At 35.4% G+C, this 25,468-nt stretch overlaps 1 protein-coding gene, 5 non-coding genes and 1 pseudogene across 6 annotated transcripts; all 7 read left to right on the top strand.

Moving 5' to 3' along the window:
* The first annotated feature begins 16,745 nt into the window (after positions 1-16,745).
* Positions 16,746-20,232, top strand: LOC130994136 (60S ribosomal protein L17-2-like; annotated as a pseudogene).
* LOC130996435 (small nucleolar RNA snoR74) lies at positions 16,884-17,020 on the top strand. The gene has a single exon (XR_009092611.1). It is a non-coding gene; the product is annotated as a small nucleolar RNA snoR74 (small nucleolar RNA).
* Positions 18,787-18,919, top strand: LOC130996405 (small nucleolar RNA snoR74). Its single transcript, XR_009092585.1, has one exon. It is a non-coding gene; the product is annotated as a small nucleolar RNA snoR74 (small nucleolar RNA).
* Positions 19,025-19,158, top strand: LOC130996380 (small nucleolar RNA snoR74). Its single transcript, XR_009092562.1, has one exon. It is a non-coding gene; the product is annotated as a small nucleolar RNA snoR74 (small nucleolar RNA).
* A 1,530-nt stretch (positions 20,233-21,762) lies between the features above and the next one.
* Positions 21,763-23,494, top strand: LOC130994135 (60S ribosomal protein L17-2-like). The gene is made up of 6 exons (XM_057919170.1): positions 21,763-21,817; positions 21,909-21,949; positions 22,781-23,011; positions 23,091-23,193; positions 23,272-23,339; positions 23,453-23,494. Exons 1-6 carry the CDS (start codon positions 21,763-21,765, stop codon positions 23,492-23,494), a joined length of 540 nt encoding a protein of 179 aa, XP_057775153.1.
* LOC130996428 (small nucleolar RNA snoR74) lies at positions 22,206-22,338 on the top strand. The gene has a single exon (XR_009092605.1). It is a non-coding gene; the product is annotated as a small nucleolar RNA snoR74 (small nucleolar RNA).
* On the top strand, positions 22,443-22,576 carry LOC130996399 (small nucleolar RNA snoR74). Its single transcript, XR_009092580.1, has one exon. It is a non-coding gene; the product is annotated as a small nucleolar RNA snoR74 (small nucleolar RNA).
* Positions 23,495-25,468: the final 1,974 nt, after the last annotated feature.

The following is a 25,468-nucleotide window of genomic DNA, read 5'->3' as shown; positions in this document are numbered from 1 at the left end:
TTGATCATAAAAGTTTACGCAAGTGGGTAAGACGAGGGAAGTTCTCGAAGATGGTTCAGAGTTTAATAATAGCTAGAAGCGCCGACAGTGGATCAATGCTGAAACAAATGAATTAAGATTCTAATGAGACCCTAAGGATATACTCAAGATAAGTATACATACCTTAACCTATCGAGGACATCGCCTCAGTTAGAACGTCTTGGATTAGGTATTTAGTCTGGTAGCCGGAATAAGAGCATTGACTAAGGTCATTCCATGACTTAGCATTACATATGGTGACACATACCCTATAAAGGTGCTCAGATGAGCAAAGGCTATTTCCTTATTGAATGTGTGATGATTCAGAAGGTCTTTTGCAATAACACGGAAGAGTACTTCAAATTATATGGTTGCATTTCAAGCGCTATGTGAAGAAAACACTAAGTACTAGGAGTACTACATAAAGATCATGTAGAGGAAGATTGTTGAGTAAGGTCGAGCCTACCTTATTTCGCCTATAGAAGATGTTTAAGGATTGCATTAAACTAGGAGACAGACTCCAAGTTTGAGAAGCTCTAGAATATTCTCAAGGACATGTTCAAGATGTTAAGAAGAAAGTGGTGATTTTAGACCAAATATACCTTTTGCAGCCAATGAACAAGAGTTGCCAAGTTCGGAAAAGTTTTTTACGAGTGACTGAGAAGTAGTTGTGTCGGACCTGGCCAATCCACATGACCAAAATCTCAGTAGTCGTCATATATGGGTCTCTAAACCTATATATTTAAACTTTCATCTGAAAAGCCAAGCGGGTTCAAATTATTAGGTCATTTCGTTTCGACCTTTTAGTCAATTCATTTCTACCCTAAAGTCATTCCTTTTCAATTGTTTGACAAAATTGTTGAAACACTTTGCCAAATTGTCTTTTGTGATTTAAATCATTGTGGTTTATTAGTTGTTAGTAGATTTCCGGTGACCTAAAGACAAACAAGTATTCACCAGATTAAATCCATCTAGCACGTATGCCTCGACCGAAGGGTCAAGCACGTGATCCAACTAGACCATCTCTTATGGATTTAGTAGAACGTTATTTGTGTTTTTCAGAAATGTTGATTGTTCTGATGCTTTTTATGCCCTTATGCTGGCTTAGTTGTTTGACTAGTACTAGTACTGAAACGCTGGTTCACAGGGCGTAATGTGACTAAGTTCTTTTGTGATAACTGCTAGACAACCAGTCCACCACGTGTAGTACTTGGATAGATGAGTAGATCTATATCCAAATGTTAATGAAATAGTCTTTATTGATGTAAATTTCCTATGTCTATTCAGCAACCTATTTGGTGTTTTGCGGCAAGTCACTTCTGCCACGTGTTACTTATATACTTGCATGAGAAAGAGTCCGAACAAGATTTGAAAATCAAGAAACAAATTACAGAAGTGATGATATGCATCTGTATGTTTTATAATGCGTTAATGACTATATGTCAACTCATCAGTATGCCACCAAATGAGGGTGTCCGAGAGGAGGGAAAAAAAAAAAAAAAATCCCCGAGATAATGGAAAAGGCCCAGTACCGGGGCCAGAACAAGCCCCACTAGCCATATAACAAAAATGTAGAATATAATAACTATTTCTACGAGAAAATCCACTTGTCTTCGATAAGATAGGAGATCCTACGAAGGCTGAGAAGCTAGTGAGCGCATCTTCAATTTCTTACACAGGAACGTCTCGCGTATCCTTTCAACTGACTTATGGTGGGAAGCAAGGAGGAAGACAATGACAATTGAGTAGTTAGGAATTTTAAGGTGGGAATAGTTTAAGACTGTAATATATGACAAGTATACACCCAAAAGCTATCGCAAAAAGAAAGAAATGGAATTTAACAATCCGAAGCAAAGAAGAACAACAATTACTCCATACGGCATGATGTTCTGCAATACGTCAAGATATGCGCTAGAGCAAGTAGACACATATGGAAAGATGGTTAAAAGAATTCTGTGTCGGACTGAGGCAAGAGATTAGAATGGCTTGGGCAAGCCATGGTGGATCGTCTTACGTGGAGTCGCTTAGCAAAGCGTTATGCATTGAGGCAGCAATGCTGGGAGAGATACCAGCAACTGCGCCTACGTCTGCACCTCCACAAACTCGGGCTCAAAAAAAAAAAAAAAAAACTTTTGAGAAAAAAAAAGAGAATGGGATATAGTAACCCTGGCCAAGCTAAGAAAAGGGTCATGGCAGGGGCAGACGTCCCAGCAACGTGGCTATGACACCTCAAAACAGATGGGGGATAACAAGTATGGGACTCCACCCTACCCAAAGTGGAACAAGAACCATGGGAAACTCTCCAGGACTGGTAATGAAGGATGTTGCATAGTAACTGGAATGAACATTATACAAATCGTTACCCGAATAAGCAACAAAGGGCGGGTCTCAAGCTAAATTCGCCTGTTCAAACTCCGCATTTGAGCAATCCAAGCTTTGCCAACCATACCAAGAGCAGTAACCATACCAGCGATAGCAACAACAACAATAATAGCACATGTGTGCTTGAATTTAGAGCTAAGCATAAAAATTATTCAAGTTGGAGTGAACAACTCGTATGTTATGCCGATGAGAGACATATACATAATTTTAGGAATGGAATGGATAGTTGAGAACTATGCCATCATCATTTGCAATGAAAGTCAAATTTCTTTTCGACCATGGAGAAGAAACTGACACGTTTTCATGGGATCAGCATGGGTATGAGAAAGACGATCATCTCCGTCCCTCAAGCAACAAAGATGATAAGAAAATGGTGTCCACCCTACCTTGTGTAGTTGCACAGAAAACTAAAAACCGAAAAAAAAGTATAGGAGACGTGACAATCGTACGTGAATTTCCAAATGTTTCCTGGAGATTTCACTGGGGTGCACCCGTTCTTTTTGTAAAAGAATAAAGATGGCACATTGAGAATGTGTATCCTCTACCGAGGATACACATCAACTTATAGAGAGTTGAACAAGGTGACACTCAAGGACAGGTATCCTCTAACGAGGATAGACGACTTCTTCAAGCAACTCAGAGTAGTGAGTGTGTCCTCAAAGCTAGATTTAAGGTCTAGGTACCATCAACTATAGATTCGATGAGAAGATGTACCCAAGGTAGTCTTCCGAACCAGATATAGACTCTATGAGTTCGTAGTGGTGTCATTTGGATTGACCAATGCACCAGCCATGTTTGTGGACCTCATGAACCGAGTGTTCCACCCGTACTTAGGCAAGTTGTCTTAGTTTCATAGATGATGTCTTGATCTACTCGAGGAACGAGAAGGACCATGAGAAACACCTGAGGATAGTCTTAAAAATATTGAAAACAAAGCATCTTTATGCTAAGTTCTGCAAGTGCGAATTTTGGCTCAACAAAATCACGTTTTCGGGACATATTATCTCATTAGAAAGGATCAAAGTGCACCCTGAGGAAGTATAAGTTGTACATGAGTGGAGATCGCCTACTAACCCCAATGAGATCAAAAATTTCTTGGAACTAGCAAGTTGCTATCAGAGATTCATAGAAGGATTTTCCAAAATAGCAAGACCAATGACCCTATTACTCAGGAAGGGAATTAAATTTCTTTGGACAAGAGTATGTGAAAAAAAAAAAAAAAAAAAAAAAAAGATTTCAAGAAGCTCTAGGAGAAGTTAACCATAGCTGTTCCAGTAGCTAACAAATAATATGTGATTTATACAGACGTGTCCAAGGAGAGTACTTAGTTGCATGTTAACGCAAGAAGGAAGAGTGGCAACATACGCATCACGATAGCATTAACCACATGAATTGAACTAGCCAACTCATAAACTAGAATTAACTGCAGTAAAGACCATAAAAGTTTGAAATACTTTTTCGAGCAAGAAGATCTTAACATGAGACAGTAAAGATGGCTCGAACTAGCGCAGGACCGCGACTGTAGTATTAACTACCACCCAGGCAAAGCTAACAAGGTAGACGACTCCTTGAGTCGTAAGACTCAACTTAAGTTGGGATCTCCCCTTACTTAGGAAGAGGAACCCATGAAAGATTTTAGTAGAATGAATTTAGAAGTGGTTCAACCACTAGAATCTGTAGAAAGGATTATTGCCACGATGGTAATAACACCCAACTTTATAGGAAAGCTGATAATGCGAAAAAAAAAAAAAAAAAAAAAAAAAAAAAAAAAAAAAAGAGAATGAGACCTTGGAGAGAATACATTATCAATAGGAATAGGCAAGCCTGGACGTTACCACTAGACGTCGGATGCTGCGTTAATGATTGAAGAAAGATTGTGTATCCCACACTATGAGAAACTCAAAGATGAGATAATGAGCGAGGCTCATGACACATCATATACTAGCCACCAGGGAAGCACAAAATATACCAAGACTTGAATAGACAAATTCTAGTGGGAAGGTATGAAGAAAGATATAGCTTCACTTGTTGAGAAACTCCTAGCATGCCAACAAGTGAAAAACTTGCACCAAACACTGTATGAAAAGTTACAGCCATTGAAGATTTCAGAGTACAGGTGGGAGCACATTGCAAGAGAGGTAATAGTGGAGTGACTCACGAAATGCGCTCGTTTTGAACCAATACTGATCGCATACGGATCAGACAAACTAGCCCAATTATATGTCTGAAAAATTATGCGTTGCACGGCGTGCCCGTGTCAATTACTTCAAACAACGATTCGAACACCCAGACTGTAGATGAACTTGCATAAGGAATTAGGCACAAGATTTAATTTCAGTGCTATCTTCCACCCACAAACAGATGGACAGTTTGAGATAACAATTCAGATTCTCGAAGACATGTTAAAAGTAGTAGAACTAGATAGAGGTGGGAGTGAGGAATCAATGTTACCATTGATTGAGTTTGCCTATAACAATAGTTATCAGGCAAACGTCGATATGGCGTCTTATACGGCATTATGTGGAATAAAATGCAAATCACCATTTTATTGAGATGAAATAGGTGAAAGGATAATTTGAGGGCCAAATATGACTGGCGAAATGATTGAGATAGTTTGTCATATTAAGATAAAGAATAAAAGAAGCACAAGATAGACAGAAATCGTATGCTGATACGCGCCGAACTAAGTTAGATTTTAAAGTAGGAGGCAAAGTCTTCCTAAAAGTATTACCCTCCAAGGGAATAACTAGGATTGACGTAAAAGAAAAGATTACACCACAACTTGTGCGACCATATGAGATTTTAGAAAATAGGCCCAATAGCCTATAGATTGGTGTTACCGCCAAGTTATGAGAATGTCCAATGTTTTTCACATATCCCAATTCAAGAAGTATGTTTTGGATCCAAATGACGTGATCCACCCAAAACGAAATGGTCCTTAGCTCAAATTTGAGCTATGAAGAAAAGCCAAAAGACATCTTGGATCGTTAAGAGCAACCGCTTAGAAACGAGTTCATCACTTTGGTGAAAATCCATGGAGACACCATGGATAAGAAGAAACTACATGAAAGTTTGAAGGTAAGATGCTAGAAAGATATCAGAACTGGTGCGATAATATGCAAATTTCGGGACGAAATTTTTGTTAAGGGGGGTAGTATGTAGTAGCCCGCTATTTTATTTTATGATTAAGATTAGTAAATGCGATATTTAAATTATTGCATCCTCAGTTATTTTTAATCCAGTGATTAATTTCCTGTTAAGTTAGCCTAGATATTTGAATTTAATGCAATTGCATGTTATGATCGCAATCGAATTATTGAGCCAGTCAATAATTTATAATTTTAGATTTATAACTGACTTAGTAAAGTCAAGTTATTTTTTTTTTTACTTGCAATAGAAATATCATTTCTATGTATTTACCTTTATCACTCGAGTCGTGGATTTATTTCAGCTTGTGAAGTGAATTAAATCTACAGATTTAATTTAGATTTATTCTACAGGTCACGATGTTAATGGATGAGAAGTCAACAATCAAAATATGAGAATTTTTAGAGTATTTTGTATTTTTAGCAAGACCCGAGATTAATAACATATATAGATTTACCAACAGAGAATGATTTATTTTATTCATCACATCACAACTTTACAACTTATTATTCACTACATCCCTATTTCCTACCTACTACATCAAGAAAACAAACCAAACTTCCTACCTACTACATCAAGAAAAGAAAAGGGAAGGCATGCGTGTGGGAACAAAATCAGCCATTTTAGTAGACTACTCAAGTATAGCCATTAATGCACTCCTTCAAATAAACATATCAGCAGCAACTCTCTTCCATTTTACTTCCCATTTCCCCTCCATGCTACACTAATGACCCACGAGGAGGAATTCCATTCATTGCTCTACTGCCAAACTTCAGAGTTTATCGTCCCACCGATTCAATCACACAGCAGCCACCCAAACACAAGCATTCGCAGGTAAATACTAAGCTCTCTTATTTTTGAATCCAGTTCGCATATCATCCAACAAGCATGATTAATTAGAAAGGGCAGACTGTGTATAGATGTATATTTGCATAATGGACTTAGCAAAGTCACACACTTATGTAATCTAGAATGAGCTTGAGTTAGTACAGAAAGAACAGCATAATCGGTAGTCACCTAGAACAACCAACAACCTATAAGCTCCCACACAAGTCAATTGCATTGAGAATTTGCATAATCAGTAGCAAAACCACAGCATTTCATAACAAGAGTATAGAATAACCAAGATTTCACGAGCTATGAGAATAGCAGCAAATCGAAGAGCATAATATATGATCGAAAACAGAATATTGTAGGATTGTTGAAGTTAGCTTTTGAGGGGGGAGCCGACTGTCCTGTTTAGTCGAGCTCAAGGAAGACGACGACTCCCAACGACCCTCGCCGATTCTGGACCAGCAGCAGCGTGGCTGAACCGAGAGGGGACGACGCCGGGGTTAGACACGGAGACAGCCAACGCCGGATGGAGCTGGCGGAAGCTGAACGGCCGGGGAAGGAGAAGCCGACCGGAGTTGAAAGGGAAGGCCGATCTGATTTTGGGGGAGAAAACCCGTTTGAAACTTCAAGGGAGAATTGGGGCTTTGCTTTTCCTTCGTGGAAGAGACGAGGAGCGAGGCGGGCTGCTGGAGATCAGACCAGCGACCTCGATTCCGGGCAAAGTAGCTGCAACTCCGGCGGCGGCGTTACCTCAGCAGCGGCGACGTCCGGCGATAGAGCTTCCAGGCGTGTCAGGGGCGGCGGCGGTGATTTCCGATTTGGGAGAGCAGGGGTTCGTGCCGACGACACGAAGACGCCGGAGCTTCAGGTGTAGCGGCGGCAGCGGCAATTTCTGATTTGGGGAGGAAATCAGGGCTCCTTCTATATTTTGCCTCCTTCCATGAATCGAAAGGGAGAATAGATGGAGAGAGGAGAAGAACGGGAGGGATGAACGGCGGTCGACGGTCGCCGGGCTCCGGAGCCGCGGCGGCGGACTCCTTGGCTGAGAACGAGAGAGAGAAGAGAGGGAAGTAGCCGATTTTGAGAGTATAGAGAGAGAGATCGATTTTGAGAGAAATGGGAGAGAAAAAGCGTGAACCGTGAAGGAAGAAGGAAGGATTTGGGCTGAAACTTTGGGCCAACTTGTGGGCTAAAATTTAATTGATGATGGGCTCCTATTTTATTAAGTTGGGCCAAATTCTGGGGCTTTATTTATTTTAGTATTTGGGCCGAAAGTTGGGCCTTATTTATTTTACTCAGATGGGCATTTATTACATTATTTCTTTGGGCCGAATTTATTTAAATTAAAGCCCACCTATTTTATTTTAATTGGGCTGTTATATTATCTTCGTTGGGCCTCGTTTGATTTATTTAATTGAGCCCAGCTAATCAAATTATTTATTTATTGGGCCAAGATTTATCTAATTACTTGAGCCGATGAATTATTTCAATTGGGCCTCTCATGTTAATTATTCAAGCCACTTCTACTTAATTAATTATTAGGCTATCTTATGTTGGGCCTTTTAATTATTCGAACTTATAACATTACTTTCCCTCATTATTAAGCCGATTAATTATGAGGTTATAAAGCGAATAAGCCTAAGTATTTATTTCTTTTCTATCGACTACAAAGAGCAGGATTTATTTAATGGGCATATTAGAACACCTTGTAGAAAACGGATTAATTTTAGTTAATTATCCGGTTTCATGAGATGAGACTTAATTTTTGTTTAAATCCGATAGCCTGGATTAATAATAGAATTTCCCGATTATTATTTCTGAATAATAATTCATAAGAGGATCATGCATCGTTAATTTCGTATTCTCATTATTTGAGGATTTTGCTCGAGCAGTATCTTATTTATATTCTCATAATAAAGGTCAAGCACGAGATTAATAATCAGACAAGGAGCTACTGTACCACAGAAAGTTTCTATCAGGTGGGCATTACTTTTACTATACGTATATAGAGATCCCCTGCGTGTCGTAGGCCTCTTATACGAATGAATGCATGAGATGAATTAACTGTTAATTTCAGTTTTATATATCTATCAACCGAGTTTAATGCTACCTTGGAACAAGTTATTTCGTGACAAATCTTTGAACTGGAAAATATTACAACTGTTGTCTTGCCATAAAATGTTTAAATTTTAGTATGATATCTATCTGTTTTGGCTTTGCCAATGATGCAATCGAATTCGGGTCCTGAGCAGTTGATAGCTATCCTGCCAGGACTAGTGTACACCAGTGACTGTGAGTCATCTAGCGGGTTGGCCGGTCAAGTGACCGTGAGAGGTGGCCACCTCTCCGGCACAAAGTTCCAGATATGATAGATTACAAGAGAACTTAGTCTGCAGACGAACTTTAAGAATCACAAATGAACTTAGTAAGCTTGGGCCTTTTTAGCGAAAAACTCCCTTGCTGTACTGTTTATGATGGCATGACAATTTACACTTTTGAAGCATGTATTTTTATACTTAGGCATACGTGCCCACTGAGTACTTTTGTACTCAGCCCTGCATATATTTCTAAATGTGCAGGTTGAGTAGCTGCCGATGGTGATGAAGTGACGAGCGGGACTCTTTTGTCTTATTATGTATTAATGAACTCTAGGGATACATGTCTTCATACATGTAATCAGAACCTTATTCCGCTGCGTACTCAGAAGTTTTATGTTATTTTGGCTAAGTCGGAGTTATCCGAACTTACTAGTTATTTGAGTCTATACGACTAAACCTTCGTTATGTTATAAATATCCCTTTTATAAAAAAATGATGAAATGCGATCCTTCCTTGTTTGATTATCCCCCTTTCTACCCCGCTCCTAATCTCCCTCCATTAGTCACGGTTTCCCCGGCTTAATTATCCTTAATTAGGGCCGGTCGTGACACGTCCATTCTATGTTGTTCTAGCCAAGCTATCACGACTAACATCATAATCATAAGCAACATAAGTTCTTATGTGAAAAACTTAATCTCACCGCTATTGAAATAGCTCAAGTGAATCCTTAGTCTTAAGGCATTTCCTCTATGTTGTAACATCTCTATGTTAAACATTTCTATCTTACCAGTCTTTACTTAAATCGATCAAGCGGTGCTATCACGATTAACATTCTTAAAGCATTCTTGGGTGGTACTCAAACGGTTTGTAAGAGGACCCATCATTCTAATCGTATAGGCAGCTAGCCTAAAACGACAACATAAAGCTTTCTCATTCATTCATACATACATACTTCTGTTTCTTTTGAAACCTTAACATATATGGACATTTAATGTCCCTTTCATGAAAACTTTGCTTATGCCGGAAAGATTCAAGGAATCTAACTCGACCATACATACATACATACATTGATTCGTTAAGGGCTCGGGTTGTCCCAAACACGAAATACATTCATTGAGTCGTTATGGGTTCGGGTAGTCCAAACACGACAAAAAGCATTCACATAGCATCGTAAACATAAGGCGCACATTTTCTTGAAAAACTTTCATAACATCTGAAATACATATATGTATATTTTTGAAACTATTATCGTACCTTTGTTGCGGCAGTGTGACGGCGAGCTGAGGGTTACTGACATTCTTAGAAGTCTAGAGATACTATTCTAGACTCGACATAAAAACTTATGGTTATCAGAGACATGAAAGGAAACTTATGCTCTATCTCATATTCTATCTCCTTACTCAACTCTATATAAACTCTCCACTCATCTCAAATCCTTAAGTTCAAGGATAGGTTTCAAGAAAATCATGGTTCTAAGTCTCGATTTTTCTCTCATATAAGGCTCGTCTAATCTCATTCAAACACATAGACAACACAATCACCTAAGGCTCATAAGAAAAACACAATCAAACATTATCAAAACATGCTTTGTTTTTACACTAACTCAACTTCAAAATCTAACCTGTTCTGACTCCGACACCTCCTGGACTCGAGACTCATACCAAAAGAAAGGTCTTCGAGTCTAGTTTCATATAAAAAAAGTAGAGTCAAAAACTCCAAGTATTGTAGGAGATATGACTGTTTTACTACAGTCTACCATATTCGGCAATTTTGAGCAATCGAAAACTTGGATTTTTAAAAAAATAGTAAACGTTGTCAAACTGGGCTCAACTTTGGTGGATATATAGCTAACCCAATAATGTTAATATCATAAAAATTTTGAAATCTAGATCACACAGGAAGCCACTGAAATGAATGACTCTTTCTCCTGTTCTCTGAAATTCTCGGTAGTAATGTGCAGTATAGGTTTTATATTTTATAAAAAAATAGTAAACGAAGTCCAAATGACTTGAAATTTTACCGGTGTGCTTAAGACTCATGTAGGGATTTTCTATAAAATTTTCAAAGCTATTAGACATCTAAAAACCGTCGATCACAGTAGGTCAGTAGGCCTACGAAATTCACCAAAATCTCATCTCAAACTCTTAAATGCTCAACTCAACATCCCTTCAAAGAAAACCAATCAAAGCTCATTTTAAACACATATAGCACTTGAAAACATTCAAGCACATTATAATACTCATCATACTCAATCTTGACTCTCTTCTTACATCATAACCTCAAATCTCAAGTAAAACATTTCAACGAACACATCATTAAAATTCTCTTCTCATTTTCGTGCTCAAAATTACTCAAATACTCAAACATGATCTCATTCATCATATAAATCATTATACACATATAGATTCCCTTTTATCATGTAAACTAAACTCTAATGAAACTTCATGTATCATCATAAAACTCTTAATAAAACATGACAAACTTTCACATAATGGTCATAAAGCAATTAGACCTCATTTTATCAATCATCGACTTCTCAAAATATGAAAACTCAAAAACTCATACAAACTAAACTAATTCAAAAATTTTCTTAGCCAACAAAAGACTTACTCAAACATAATTATACACTAATATCATGCTCAAATACATATATCTTAAGCCAAAATCACTTAAATAACACATAGGCAAAAAGTCCTAATTTTTATTAAAGTAAACTCTTTGAAATTTAATAAACACACATGATACCTTAATTCATTCATAGATCTATCAATCTTAGCCAATTAATCTCACATATAACCCATCAATTTACAAATTAGAGCATAGATACACATATCTCTAATTTTATTAAACTAACTCATATCAAAATCATCAATTGACATCATATACTCAATTTACTCCATCAATCATCATCATATACATCTCATGGACTCATCTTCATCATCTACTAATCATCTTAACCATTGACTCAAAAGTTCCCAATTTTGGGTAAACTAAACTCCATCGAACTTTCACATCTCAAGGCATATACTTCACATATAACATCATACAATCTAGATCTATAAAAATAAGAATCACTTACCCAAGATTAAACAAAGATCAAAGTTTTCCTTTCTCACTCTTCAAACCAAACCCCACGGTCATCTTGAAATCTTCAAGAATTGAAAGGTGTTTATGTTGATTTGGTGGAGGATTTGATCTTGAGGTGAACTTGGAAGCTTTGGTGATTCATCTATGGTGATCTTTTGGAGCAAAATCGGAAGAGAGGGAGAGAAATTGAGAGTGGCCGAATGGTGAAGAAAATGAGGAAAATGAAGTGAATTTGTCTTGCTTAGGAAGGATGATTGGAGACCAAATACTATTCACCATTTAATACTTGTCCCCCCCCCTAAACCTATACACTAATTCTCTTCCCTTCACCTTCATACCACACGTCCACTTCAAGTAAGGCTAAGGAAATTAATCACAATGAGACACAATTATATGAAGCCATAGTTTGGGTAGTATACTATATCGGTAGACTAACACTTCTTGGTCCTATCAAACAAGGGGATCTTATTATGACAACTCACGAGTTGCAAGGCTCAAACTCAACACAACATCAAAGCAAGGTGTTGTAGAAATTGTTCAAGAGAATCAAAAGAATGACCATAGGGTATGAAATGATTAACTACTAGGTCGAACGAAATGACCTCGAGTAAGAACCCATTTGGCTTTTTAACCGAAAGTTGCAACACATGGGTTTTCAACCCAAAAGACGTCTACTGAGATTTGGATCATGTGGACTGGCCAGGTCCAACATCATCACCTCCCAGTTGCACGGGAAACATCGTCCCGAACTTGGAGAGCCATGAACATACTATACATAGCATAACATAAGCTCATCATGACAACTAAACTTATCTTAAGGTTCCCTATCCTATTGACCCCAAACCTTTCTTAAGACATATACACACAGACATACGTACACAGGCAAAACACACTATTCTTAAAATCTATTGTGTAGCAAAAGTCGATTCGATGTTCCGTCACACTTGAACATTCGAACATAGAGACTATGGTTCAACCTTTGATGCAACGTTTACCTTGAATTCGTCGCGTATCGTCATTCTGTGCTTTTCCTTTACCTCGTACATATCTTTTCATTCCTCTTTGTAGTTCAAAAGAATCATTGTTTTCTTGAGGGAGCTGAAATGCTCTAAGTTCTCTTTCATTCTTCTACATCATCACCTTAAGAATCTAGATTGTAGAGATATCCTACTAACCTAGTAGTCTATGTTCTTTTTTTGAAATTGTGATCATGCAACTTATAGCAATCTATGTTCTCTGGGAAAACATATGTAAATTTTTCTATTATTCGTCTGATCATAACATCATAGATTGCGAAAATATGCCATGAAAGACAAAACATTCAACATTTCATCATAGCATGCTCTTTACATAAACATATTCATAAAACATCTTAGAACAATAACATCTTTAACACGTTGAACTACAGTTACCTTCTTTCCTTGATTGAGCACGATGCAATGGAGTGTTGAGCGGTGCCATATAAACCCATGTAAGTCTAAAGAATCAAACTAGACTCGACTCTTTTAGAATAAGGTTTCTAGGGCCAGAGCGAACGAACCGCTCTGATACCATTCTGTCACAGCCCGCAACCCTTAATGACAAATTTAGTCGGGATTATGACTTGGGATGAGAATTAATGAGTGGGAACGGATATGGACAATTACTTATCATTAAAGTATATTGGAATGTCACTCATAGATAAAATGCTAGGATCATATATGATCATTTGGATACTTATAAAACATACACATAAAGGAGAACTGATTAAGGTGGGTTACCCAATAACACGTGTCACAACTTCATAACATAGAGTTATTCTAATTAAAGTGTTTTGCAGCGGAAAACGTGTGAGATATACATATGAAGATGTATACTCAAGGTTACATTTCTTGAAATGTCAAAGGAACACCCGCTCAACATCATTCCATTCCATCAGCTGCTCAACCTGCACATTTAGAAATACATGCAGGGCTGAGTATAAAAATACTCAGTGGGCACATATGCCTACTATGAAATATAACATGCTTCGTAAAGATTTAAATTGTCATGCCATCATAAGCAGTACAGCAAGGGGTTTTTCGCTAAAAAGGCCCAAGCTTACTAAATTCAGTTGTGATTCTTAAAGTTCGACTGCAGTCTAAGTTCTCTTGTAATCTATCATATCTGGAACTGTGTGCCGGAGAGGTGGCCACCTCTCACGGTCACTTGACCGGCCAACCCGCTAGATGACTCACGGTCACCGGTGTACACTAGCCCTGGCAGGATAGCTATCAACTGCTCAGGACCCGAATTCGATTGCATCATTGGCAAAGCCAAAGCAGATAGATATCATACTAAAATTTAAACATTTTATGGCAAGACAATACTTGAAATAACTTTAACTCAAATATTTTGTAACGAAATAACTTGCTCAAATGTAACATTAAACTCATTTGATAGATATATAAAACTGAAATTAACAGTTAAATCATCTCATACATTCATTCGTATAAGAGGCCTACGACACGCAGGGGATCTCTATATACGTATAGTAAAAGTAATGCCCACCTGATTGCAGTGTTTTGCTACTTAAGACAATGATTCTCTTTCCTTAGCGCGATAGGTTACTCAGACGCTTTTGTTTATTTGAACCTTTGATAACACGAAAACATGTGTTCGAGTGAATAATAGAAAAGATAACAACAAATGCAGTGAATCACTATTCACTCATTTTCTCTAACTACCCATATTTCCTTAAACGATTATATCTAACTCATATACAATCGTTCTTCCTTTATCAAAATACTTCATGTACCTTTGAGGATGTAGGAAATTCCATTTTATTCATTTATTTATCTATTATAAATAAAGAATAATTCTATAAACATAAAACGTTTTCCTTTTCCCCATTTAATAATGCCAATCACCAATATATATATATATATACACATCAATAGCTCATTTATAAACTAAAAGTGATATTTTATCAACAATAAAACTTTAAAATCCTTAATAGGAATTATTTTGAATCATTTCCATCTCAACAAAACTGTATAGATTCAACTTCAACTAATAAACTGCTTTTACTACGAACTCGTATGGAGTCGAATTTTATATCAATAGAAACCTCTTTGAGTCTAGTTTAATTGAAAAAAACGTGTGTTGAAAAACTCCAAGTAGTTTAATAGATATAGCGATTTTCCCATCGCCTACCAGATTCGGCAGTTTCTGCCAACTGAAAGTCCAGATTTTTGAAAAAATAGCAAACGTTACCGGAATAACCTCAAAGTTTATATGTAGATAGCTAACACATATATCTTCATACAATAAAAATTTGAGAGCTACATATCAACATATGGTTACTGAAATAATTAACCTAATCATCTGCCTCACGACAGTTTCAGCAGATACTGGCAGTAGACTTCTCAAATTTTAAAAGGGTAGTAAACGAAGTTCAAATAACATGAAACTTTGTACAAATATTCACCACACTCCCATCTATACCCCAGAAATTTCTCATAATATAATAGAAACGGGAATGCATCGAAATAAGGGCGTCAACTTACCCTTGTCCAAGTGAGCACTAATGGAAGTTGTTCGCCGGGGGTTTTTCTGGTCGTCGTTCCGCGATGGGGTTTAGCCGCGAAGGTCTACGACTTAGTTTTCCTCGTGCGAGATAGATCAGGCTACACAACGGTGGTTTCTCGATCCTTTTTCGTCGTAAGGATAGTGAGAAACGAAGGCCGTAAGTTGGCCGGTGGCTAAGTCGGGAATTCGACGTTGGCCTCCGAAGGATATTGTGGCCTTTGGTCGGGAAAATATAGAGAGAGTTTTGGCCTTTCGATTGTTGGGTTTGGTAGCCTAAAGATGGAGGAACGAGTACACGTTCTCGGTTCAGAGCCTAGTGGCCGGTCGACGAAAAAATGGCCCGGCGAAGGGAGCTCACTTGAGCTCTTGCAAGTAAGAAATTTTAAAAATTCTCCTAAACTCTCTCTTGCCTCACACCTCTTGCTGCACTTCTTCCTTCTGCAGAACTCTCCTCAATTTATAGAGGAGTTTCTGCAGACAACAGAATCAAAATGGTGGAAATTTTTGGTACCGGGAGTTGCAACTTTTGAAGATTTGCATGCTGCAATTGTTGAGATTTGCATCCTTTGACAATTGTGATCTTGCCGTGAATTTCTTTCTTGGCGTGCTGAAGCTTTTCTCCTGCCATCTTTGAATATCTTCTCCTGAAATTGGGGCTTTTGGGGTGTGATGGATTTCAACAGCTTTTGAAAACTATGGATTGATCTGCTACAGGAAACTTTGGGGTGTGATGGAGTTCAGATATGCTACAGGAAGAAATCTGCAATCTTTAGAAAAACTTCTGCAGTAATGGTGTATTGGAGGGGAAGGTGGAATAGTGTAGGGAATAGTGTAGGAAATAGTGTAGGAATTGATGTGTTGGATGAAAAATCGAGACATACGTGTAGTGCCGTGATCTAGTTTCTCCTAGTTCCTGTAATAATTCTCCAATTCTCGTTTAATAAATACTCGTCGTATTTATATAAATTAAATCCTCAATCTTGAGATTTAATACGTGAAAGTCGGAATTAATTCGCGACTTAATACCTTAACACATATAACGCGAAATAATAAAATTATTATGCATATGATCTCAAGTTATAATTCTAGCAATTTGATTTAAATAACACGATTTATAAAATCGGTTATAAATCTAAATTTTCTAATAATATTGATTAAATCAATAAACTGGTAAAACAAAGTCTCAAACGTATAGTTAAACCAATAAATTTAATTATTGGCTTCATTCATGACTGAATATTAAATCGCAGCTCTGTATCTCTTATACAGACTTTTGCTGAAATAATATTATCTGAACAAAATAATCACCATAAATAATTAAAAGAATTTTATAACTAATGCACATATTTAATCTAATATGTATTTAAAAGAGCGGGGCATCACATTGGGTGAACCACTTTATATTTTCAGATGAATGATGGTTCAGTAAACAATGCTACATCTATAGTGCTTTCATTTTCTGTGTCTGTCACCTTATTCGTTTGATGTAATAAATATAGTAGTGTCGACCGTGAGCTTTTATGTGCTGGCATATGTTCAACCTGTTGTAAAAAAGCAGGGATCTGTTGCCATTTGTGAATAGGTCTCTCGTAAACTTCAGGAATAGAAGTCGTGCAATGTTATTGGGTGAACCACTTTGCGTATAATTTACTTGGCTAGTCTCTTTAATATGGATTTACATACTGATTGAAATTTGAAACTATTTTTCCAGTGATCATAATTGATTGATTGAAGAAACATCATGGTTGAAATTCTTTCTTTTTATGTAGTGAAAATTTTTGGGCATTATATAACTACTACTCTTTTTAGTAAGCAACGGAAACAATTATCAAAAGAATTTGAAGTTTTAAGTGTTGACTACAACGATAGATGAAAAGTATAATACTGATCGTTACCATTAATATTATAAGCAATGGTTAATTTTTTAAACATTAATATCTTATTATAAAGAACCCATAATCTTCATTTAACGATGTCAAGTATCTTTTTTATTTTAGTTTTCCAGTAGATCGAGCTTATTTTGACGAAGTAAATAACCAATGTATTTATGTCACAGTCAATGTGACAAAATCTAAAGGAAATGGAGTATGAAAATATGAAATAATTTCCTTGAATAGTCAACTAAATTCAAATCCGAGGGAATGAAAATTTCCCCTAAAAATAAATAAATAAATACATTTTGGAATGAAATTTTAATTTCCTCTAAAATTTAATAAATAAATGAAGTATAATTTAAATTTAAATTTGAAAAATAAACTCATTATTATCTTATTGAGACCAAAAACATAAATAATCTACTATGTTCATTTATGGGCCGGCCCTTCTACCTCGCAATTTAGACCCAAAAAGTTGAAGCCCAGCCCATGAAGCCATTGAGTATTAGGGTTTTACTATAAAATCTTCTGCACCATCTCTTCTCTTTCTCATTCGAAGAAAATCAATCGACTTCCGCAGTTTCTGCAGTACCGCCGAAGAAGAACAGCTGCAACAATGGTATCTTTCATCTTCTCTCAGTCACATAAATTTATCCAAACACATTTGCGAATTTTGATCTTTTAATTTAATTTATGCTGTAAATTCTACAGGTGAAATACTCGAGAGAGCCCGATAACATCACTAAATGTAGGTTTATGTTGTTTTGTGATGATTTATTCCGTTCGGCGTTTTATCTGTGTTGTTTGCTGATTTTGTTTTGGTTGTATATTTGTTGCAGCTTGTAAGGCTAGGGGATCTGATCTCAGAGTTCATTTCAAGGTAAATTCGTCTATTTTATTTATTCCACTGAGCTTGTTTTAATGATTAACTAAGCTAAACACTTTTTTTTAATTGGTTGTTCTTCCTTTTTATTTTACACAATAAATTAATCGATGTGTTCTAACAGGGGCATCTAGTTTTCCTTAGGAATGCTGTTTGTCTACACTTTTAAATGTTAAGTGTATGAGCAAAAATCAGAAAGTAGACTTGATTAGCTTTACTTCAAGTGCTATCAATAAAAGAGGGGTGATTTTTGGAAGAAGGGGAATAAGTTTGATTGCTTTTATTTTATTTAAAAGCCAATAACCTCATGCTGGTGTAGGAATTGTAAATTATTTAGCTAACTTTACAACTAACAAGGTTTTGGTGGCTGTATTTGTTTTTTTTAAAGTTGACACTGCGTTTAATTTTCTCACAGCTAAGTCAGCTGAAAGATGTGAGGGGGAACCCCCCAGTAAGAGAGCAAAGAAGCTTAATAAAAATGACCAGCATGCTTTCGTATTAAAGAATGGATCTCTGCTCGTAATGAGTGGCTACACCCAAAGGGACTGGCTTCACTCAATGCCTTGTGTTCAGTTTAATTTAGCTAATTCAATCTTAATGTTCATCAGTTACGCCCATTTTAGTCTAGTTTTAGGTTCATTAATTATTTCTATGTAATGTAGTTTATTCTGCAGTTTAGACGTTCAACCTGATGATAAAAGCAGGGATCTATTGCCATTTGTGAATTGGTCTCTTGTAAACGTCAGGGATAATAGTTGTGCAATGTTATTGGGTGAACCACTTTGCGTTTTCAGATGAATGATGGTTCAGTAAACAATGCTACATCCATAATGCTTTCATTTTCTGTGTCTGTCACCTTATTCGTTTGATGTAGTACATATAGTAGTGTCTACCGTGAGCTTTTTTGAGCTGGCATATGTTCAACCTGATGTAAAAAAGCAGGGATCTGTTGCCATTTGTGGATAGGTCTCTCGTAAACTTCAGGGATAGAAGTCGTGCAATGTTATTGGGTGAACCACTTGAGTTTTTCCTATGATTTGATGGTTCAGTAAACAATGCTACATTTGTGATGTTTGAAGTCAATTTATGTTGAGTTATGTATTGCTGTCAGTTATGTTTCATATTTGTGTACAACTTTTATGGATTCTCTTCTGCTTGCCTAATTGTCTAATAAATGATTCTGTTCTAATTTTAAATTGAATGCTATATTTCGTGATGTTATCCGGAGATTATGATGAATTAGCTAAGTATGAAAATTTTATTTTATCGGAACACTAGGGAGACAGCGCACGCCATCAGGAAGTTGCCTTTGGGCAAGGCCAAGAGGTACTTGGAGGATGTGCTTGCCCACAAACAGGCCATACCTTTTCACTCGTTTCTGTGGTGGTGTTGGGCGAACTGCTCACGCCAAGAACAGACACTCTAACGGATAAGGTCGCTGGCCAGTGAAATCTGCCAAGTTCATCTTGGATTTGCTCAAGAATGCCGAAAGTAATGCTGAGGTACGTATCCTGTTTCTTTCGTTATTATACCTGATGTCTTCCTTTTCTTTTCCATGTCTAATTATTGGTTTTTTGACAGGTGAAAGGTTTGGACGTGGATGCACTATTCATTTCTCACATTCAGGTTAACCAGGCCCAGAAGCAAAGGTGTCGCACATACCGTGCCCATGGAAGGATTAACCGTATGTTTGCATGTCATTATAGTCTTTTCTTTTGATAACTGTAACTTTGTGGATGAACTAATGCGACCTTATTCTCAGCCTACATGTCGTCACCTTGCCATATTGAGTTGATTTTATCAGAAAAGGAAGAGCCTGTGAAAAAGGAGGTAACAAATTGATACGTTTTGAAGTTTTAAATATCCAGCTCTATTAATTGATTTATACTGTACTTCATTTGATTAAGCCGTGACCATGATTGTTGTTTCTTGTTTCTTTACAGCCCGAGTCGCAGTTGGCGATGAGCAAACCGAGGAAGTCTTGAGCAATTGGCTATTTGTTGGATCATATTGTAGTTCAAGTTTTGAAAGTTGTTTTTTGGTCCACTTTGTTTTGAACTATGTTTGGATTTTGGAGATTAATCGAAATTTTCGTATGTGCTTGGATATGTATTTTGGATCCTAAATAGCAGATTTCTTCTTGGACTTCTTACTCGATCTCCTTTGCCCTCGTTTCATCAATGATTTTTCCCACTTATTTTGTAGGTTGTGTTCATATTCGCGTCCTTTACACGTATTGATATATCATTTCTATGGTTCAAATCTAATCGTATACCACAGATGAATTGGTTTCTAAGGTCCTAACCATTGTAAACACAACATATTAACTCTAATACTAGCATTCAAGTATTCAAGTATCTTGAAGAATTCTATCTAGCATTCAAGTCTCCTTCAAATCTTCAATTGTTTGAGTATTCAAGTATCTTCAAGTAATCTTCAAAATCTTCAAGTATTCAAGTATCTTCAAGATCTTCAAGGCAATAGTCAAAGTATCTTCAAAATCTTCAAGCATTTCTTCAAATCTTCAAGTATTTCTGCGAATCTTTGAAGTGATCTTCAAGTATCCAAAGAAATCAAGTTCAAAAGCTTCAAGGCATTCTTACAAATTCTAAGAATGTTCTCAAATCAAATCAAGTTCAATGTTCAATCCAAAATCATGCTTTGAGTCCCTTGGATTGGCGTCATCAAATCAAGTATTTCAAGAACCTTCGAGCTTGTACCCCAAGAATCAAATGGAAGAGAAGAATCAGAGGATTAACTAGAGATTGCAACCCGCATAAATCTATCTTCAAATCTATCAAATTATCTTTGTAACACATTTTGTATTTTATCAAATTGAAATACAAAAATTTGTGTTTACAGTCAAGTATCTTTTTTATTTTAGTTTTCCAGTAGATCGAGCTTATTTCGACGAAGTAAATAACCAATGTATTTATGTCACAGTCAATGTGACAAAATCTTAAGGAATTGGAGCATGAAAATATGAAATAATTTCCTTGAATAATCAACTAAATTCAAATGTGTTACCTAAAAATATGATACGTCTCAAAATTTATAATGCAGAATAATACTTGTGCTCATATATATGCCTTTATGTTCAATTCGAGGGAATGAAATTTTTCTCTAAAAATAAATAAAAAAAACAATACATTCTGGAGGGATAATATTATCAATCTTTGAAGTGAAAATAAGGAAGAAAAAATGATGAACTTCACTTTTGTGTAAAATGTAGAAAAAGAAAAGAGACATTTAAATGCATAAATTTTTATTGTCTATTATTTTTCATGGATAAATTTATCCATCAAAGTAAACGCACCAAATTTAGTATGCTTAGATTGAAAAATAAACCCATTATCATATTATTGAGACCAAAACATAAATAATCTACTATGTTCATTTATGGGCCGACGACTCTACCTCACAATTATAAAAAATTGAGACCCATAAAGGAGAAGCCCAGCCCATGAAGCCATTGAGTATTAGGGTTTTACTATAAAATCTTCTGCACCAACCCTTCTCTTTCTCTTTCGAAGAAGGGCAATCGACTTCCATTAGTTTTATTTCAGTACTGCCGAAGAAGAACAGCAGCAACAATGGTATCTTTCATCTTCTCTCAACCTCATAAATTTATCCAAACACATTTGCGAATTTTGAACTTTTAATTTAATTTATGCTGCAAATTCTACAGGCGAAATACTCGAGAGAGCCCGATAACATCACTAAATGTAGGCTTATGTTGTTTTGTGATGATTTATTCCGTTCGGCGTTTTATCTGTGTTGTTTGCTGATTTTGTTTTGGTTGTATATTTGTTGCAGCTTGCAAGGCTAGGGGATCTGATCTCAGAGTTCATTTCAAGGTAAATTCGTCTTTTTTATTTATTCCACCGAACTTGTTTTAATGATTAACTAAGCTAAACACTTTTTTTAATTGGTGGTTCTTCCTTTTTATTTTACACAATAAATTAATCGATGTGTTTAGACTTCTGTTCAGTTTAATTTAGCTAATTCAATCTTAATGTTCATCAGTTACGCCCATTTTAGTATAGTTTTAGGGTTCATTAATTATTTCTATGTAATGTAATTTATTCTGCAGTTTAGACGTTCAACCTGATGATAAAAGCATGGATCTATTGCCATTTGTGAATTGGTCTCTTGTAAACGTCAGGGATAATAGTTGTGCAATATTTTTGGGTGAACCACTTTGCATTTTCAGATGAATGATGGTTCAGTAAACAATGCTACATCCATAATGCTTTCATTTTCTGTGTCTGTCACCTTATTCGTTTGATGTAGTACATATAGTAGTGTCTACCGTGAGCTTTTTTGAGTTGGCATATGTTCAACCTAATGTAAAAAACAGGGATCTGTTGCCATTTGTGGATAGGTCTCTAGTAAAATTCAGGGATAGAAGTCGTGCAATGTTATTGGGTGAACCACTTGAGTTTTTCCTATGATTTGATGGTTCAGTAAACAATGCTACATTTGTGATGTTTGAAGTCAATTTATGTTGAGTTATGTATTGCTGTCAGTTATGTTTCATATTTGTGTACAACTTTTATGGATTCTCTTCTGCTTGCCTAATTGTCTAATAAATGATTCTGTTCTGATTTTAAATTGAATGCTATATTTTGTGATGTTATCCGGAGATTATGATGAATTAGCTAAGTATGAAAATTTTATTTTATCAGAACACTAGGGAGACAGCGTACGCCATCAGGAAGTTGCCTTTGGGCAAGGCCAAGAGGTACTTGGAGGATGTGCTTGCCCACAAACAGGCCATACCTTTAACTCGTTTCTGTGGTGGTGTTGGGCGAACTGCTCACGCCAAGAACAGACACTCTAACGGACAAGGTCGCTGGCCAGTGAAATCTGCCAAGTTCATCTTGGATTTGCTCAAGAATGCCGAAAGTAATCCTGAGGTACGTATCCTGTTTCTTTAGTTATTATACCTGATGTCTTCCTTTTCTTTTCCATGTCTAATTATTGGTTTTTTGACAGGTGAAAGGTTTGGATGTGGATGCACTATTCATTTCTCACATTCAGGTTAACCAGGCCCAGAAGCAAAGGCGCCGCACATACCGTGCCCATGGAAGGATTAACCGTATGTTTGCATATCATTATAGGCTTTTCTTTTCATAACTGTAACTTTGTGGATGAACTAATGCGACCTTATTCTCAGCCTACATGTCGTCACCTTGCCATATTGAGTTGATTTTGTCAGAAAAGGAAGAGCATGTGAAAAAGGAGGTAACAAATTGATACGTTTTGAAGTTTTAAATATCCAGCTCTATTAATTGATTTATGTTGTACTTCATTTGATTAAGCCCTGACCATGATTGTTGTTTCTTGTTTCTTTACAGCCCGACTTGCAGTTGGCGACGAGCAAACCGAGGAAGTCTTGAGCAATTGGCTATTTGTTGGATCATATTGTAGTTCAAGTTTTGAAAGTTGTTTTTTTGGTCCACTTTGTTTTGAACTATGTTTGGATTTTGGAGATTAATCGAAATTTTCGTATGTGCTTGGATATGTATTTTGGATCATAAATAGCAGATTTCTTCTTGGACTTCTTACTCGATCTCCTTTGCCCTCGTTTGATCAATGATTTTTCCCACTTACGCCAAATTTAATATCGAACATACACCATAAAAATTTCAATAGTGGGCCATGTTATGTTTCCCTGGCCCAAATAGTTGATGTTGAGGTATTTAATTATTAGTATTATACTCCCTCCGTCCACCAATCAACTACCCATTTACCTCTAAAATTTTGTTCACCAATTAACTACCTACTATGCTTTTTGGACATATATACCCTCCCTTACTTTTTAAATTACTACACTTTACCAATTGGACCCACCACACTCTACCATTACTTGTCTACTTAATCCAATTTTGATGTTAATTAAATGGAGTAAGATTTTAAATTTCCAGTTTATTTATTTTCTGAAAATTTTATTTCCAATTTATTTATTTTTGGAATTTTTAGTATATTTATTTATTTATTTTCGAATTTTCAGTTTATTTATTTTCTAAAAAAATTATTTTCCAGTTTTTAGTTTATTTATTTATTTATTTTCTGAAAATTTTAATTCCAGTTTATTTATTTTCTGAATTTTAGTTTATTTATTTTTGAATTTTCAGTTTATTTATTTTCTGATATTTCAGTTTATTTATTTATTTATTTCCAGTTTATTTATTTATTTATTTTCAGAAATTTTTAATTCCAGTTTATTTATTCATTTATTTATTTCCAATTTATTTATTTTTTATTTAGTTTTGAATTTTTAGTTTATTTATTTATTTATTTCCAGTTTATTTATTTTCCAGTTTATTTATTTATTTATTTCCAGTTTATTTATTTTCTGAATTTTCAGTTTATTTATTTAATTTTGAATTTTCAGTTTATTTATTTATTTAATTCCATATTATTTATTTTCGGAATTTTCAGTTTATTTATTTATTTATTTTTGAATTTTCAGTTTATTTATTTTCTGAATTTTCAGATTATTTATTTATTTTCAAACTTTAAGTTTATTTATTTTCTAAAAAAAATAATTTTCCATTTTTTAATTTATTTATTTTCGAATTTTCAGTTTATTTATTTATTTAATTCCAGTTTTGTAAAAAAATAATTTTCCATATTTTAATTTATTTTCGAATTTTCAGTTTATTTATTTATTTAATTCCAGTTTATTTATTTTCTGAATTTTCAGTTTATTTTTTTATTTATTTCGAATTTTCAGTTTATTTATTTATTTATTTCCAGATTATTTATTTTCTGAATTTTCAGTTTATTTATTTATTTTCGAACTTTAAGTTTATTTATTTTCTAAAAAAATTATTTTCCAGTTTTTAATTTATTTATTTTTTATTTTCGAATTTTCAGTTTATTTATTTATTTCCATTTTATTTATTTGCTGAATTTTCAGTTTATTTATTTTCCAGTTTTCTGTTTATTTAATTTAAGAGTAAAAAATTTAATTGAAAAGTAATAAAAGAAAGAAAGAAATAGCTTATTAAAAAAAAAGAACACTTTAATAAGTCAAAACATTAAAATAATGTCAAATAGCTAATGAAAGATTAGTAATAGTAATCAAAATAGTTGATTGGTGGACGAATGGAGTATATTTTTTTAATTCTCGAGGGTGTTCACAATGGTCTTTTATTTCCAATGGCCATCATTATCAATTAAACCATGCTACAAATTTGTCATTCGCTTATTATATTCTTTTGACTTAAATAAATAACACAGTAGTATATTATCAAATCAAAAATTCAATCTTAGACATAAATATAATATTATATTCATATCAACCTCATCGATGTATTCATCCGTTTAAAGTGTAATAAGTTTACTAGAGCGTGAATCTTAATAAA

This window comes from Salvia miltiorrhiza, chromosome 7 (genome assembly GCF_028751815.1).
Source record: "Salvia miltiorrhiza cultivar Shanhuang (shh) chromosome 7, IMPLAD_Smil_shh, whole genome shotgun sequence".
Taxonomy (NCBI): Eukaryota; Viridiplantae; Streptophyta; class Magnoliopsida; order Lamiales; family Lamiaceae; genus Salvia; species Salvia miltiorrhiza.
Note: the sequence above shows the minus strand (reverse complement) of the source record. Positions and strands in the feature narration are given on the sequence as shown.

Bases quoted from the DNA above. Each gene is read 5' to 3' on its own strand.
- LOC130994135 (XM_057919170.1), top strand. From the start codon at position 21,763: ATGCTGCAAATTCTACAGGCGAAATACTCGAGAGAGCCCGATAACATC. The intron at 21,818-21,908 runs GTAGGCTTATGT...TATTTGTTGCAG, and splicing joins GCCCGATAACATCACTAAAT to CTTGCAAGGCTAGGGGATCT. The intron at 23,194-23,271 runs GTATGTTTGCAT...CCTTATTCTCAG, and splicing joins TGCCCATGGAAGGATTAACC to CCTACATGTCGTCACCTTGC.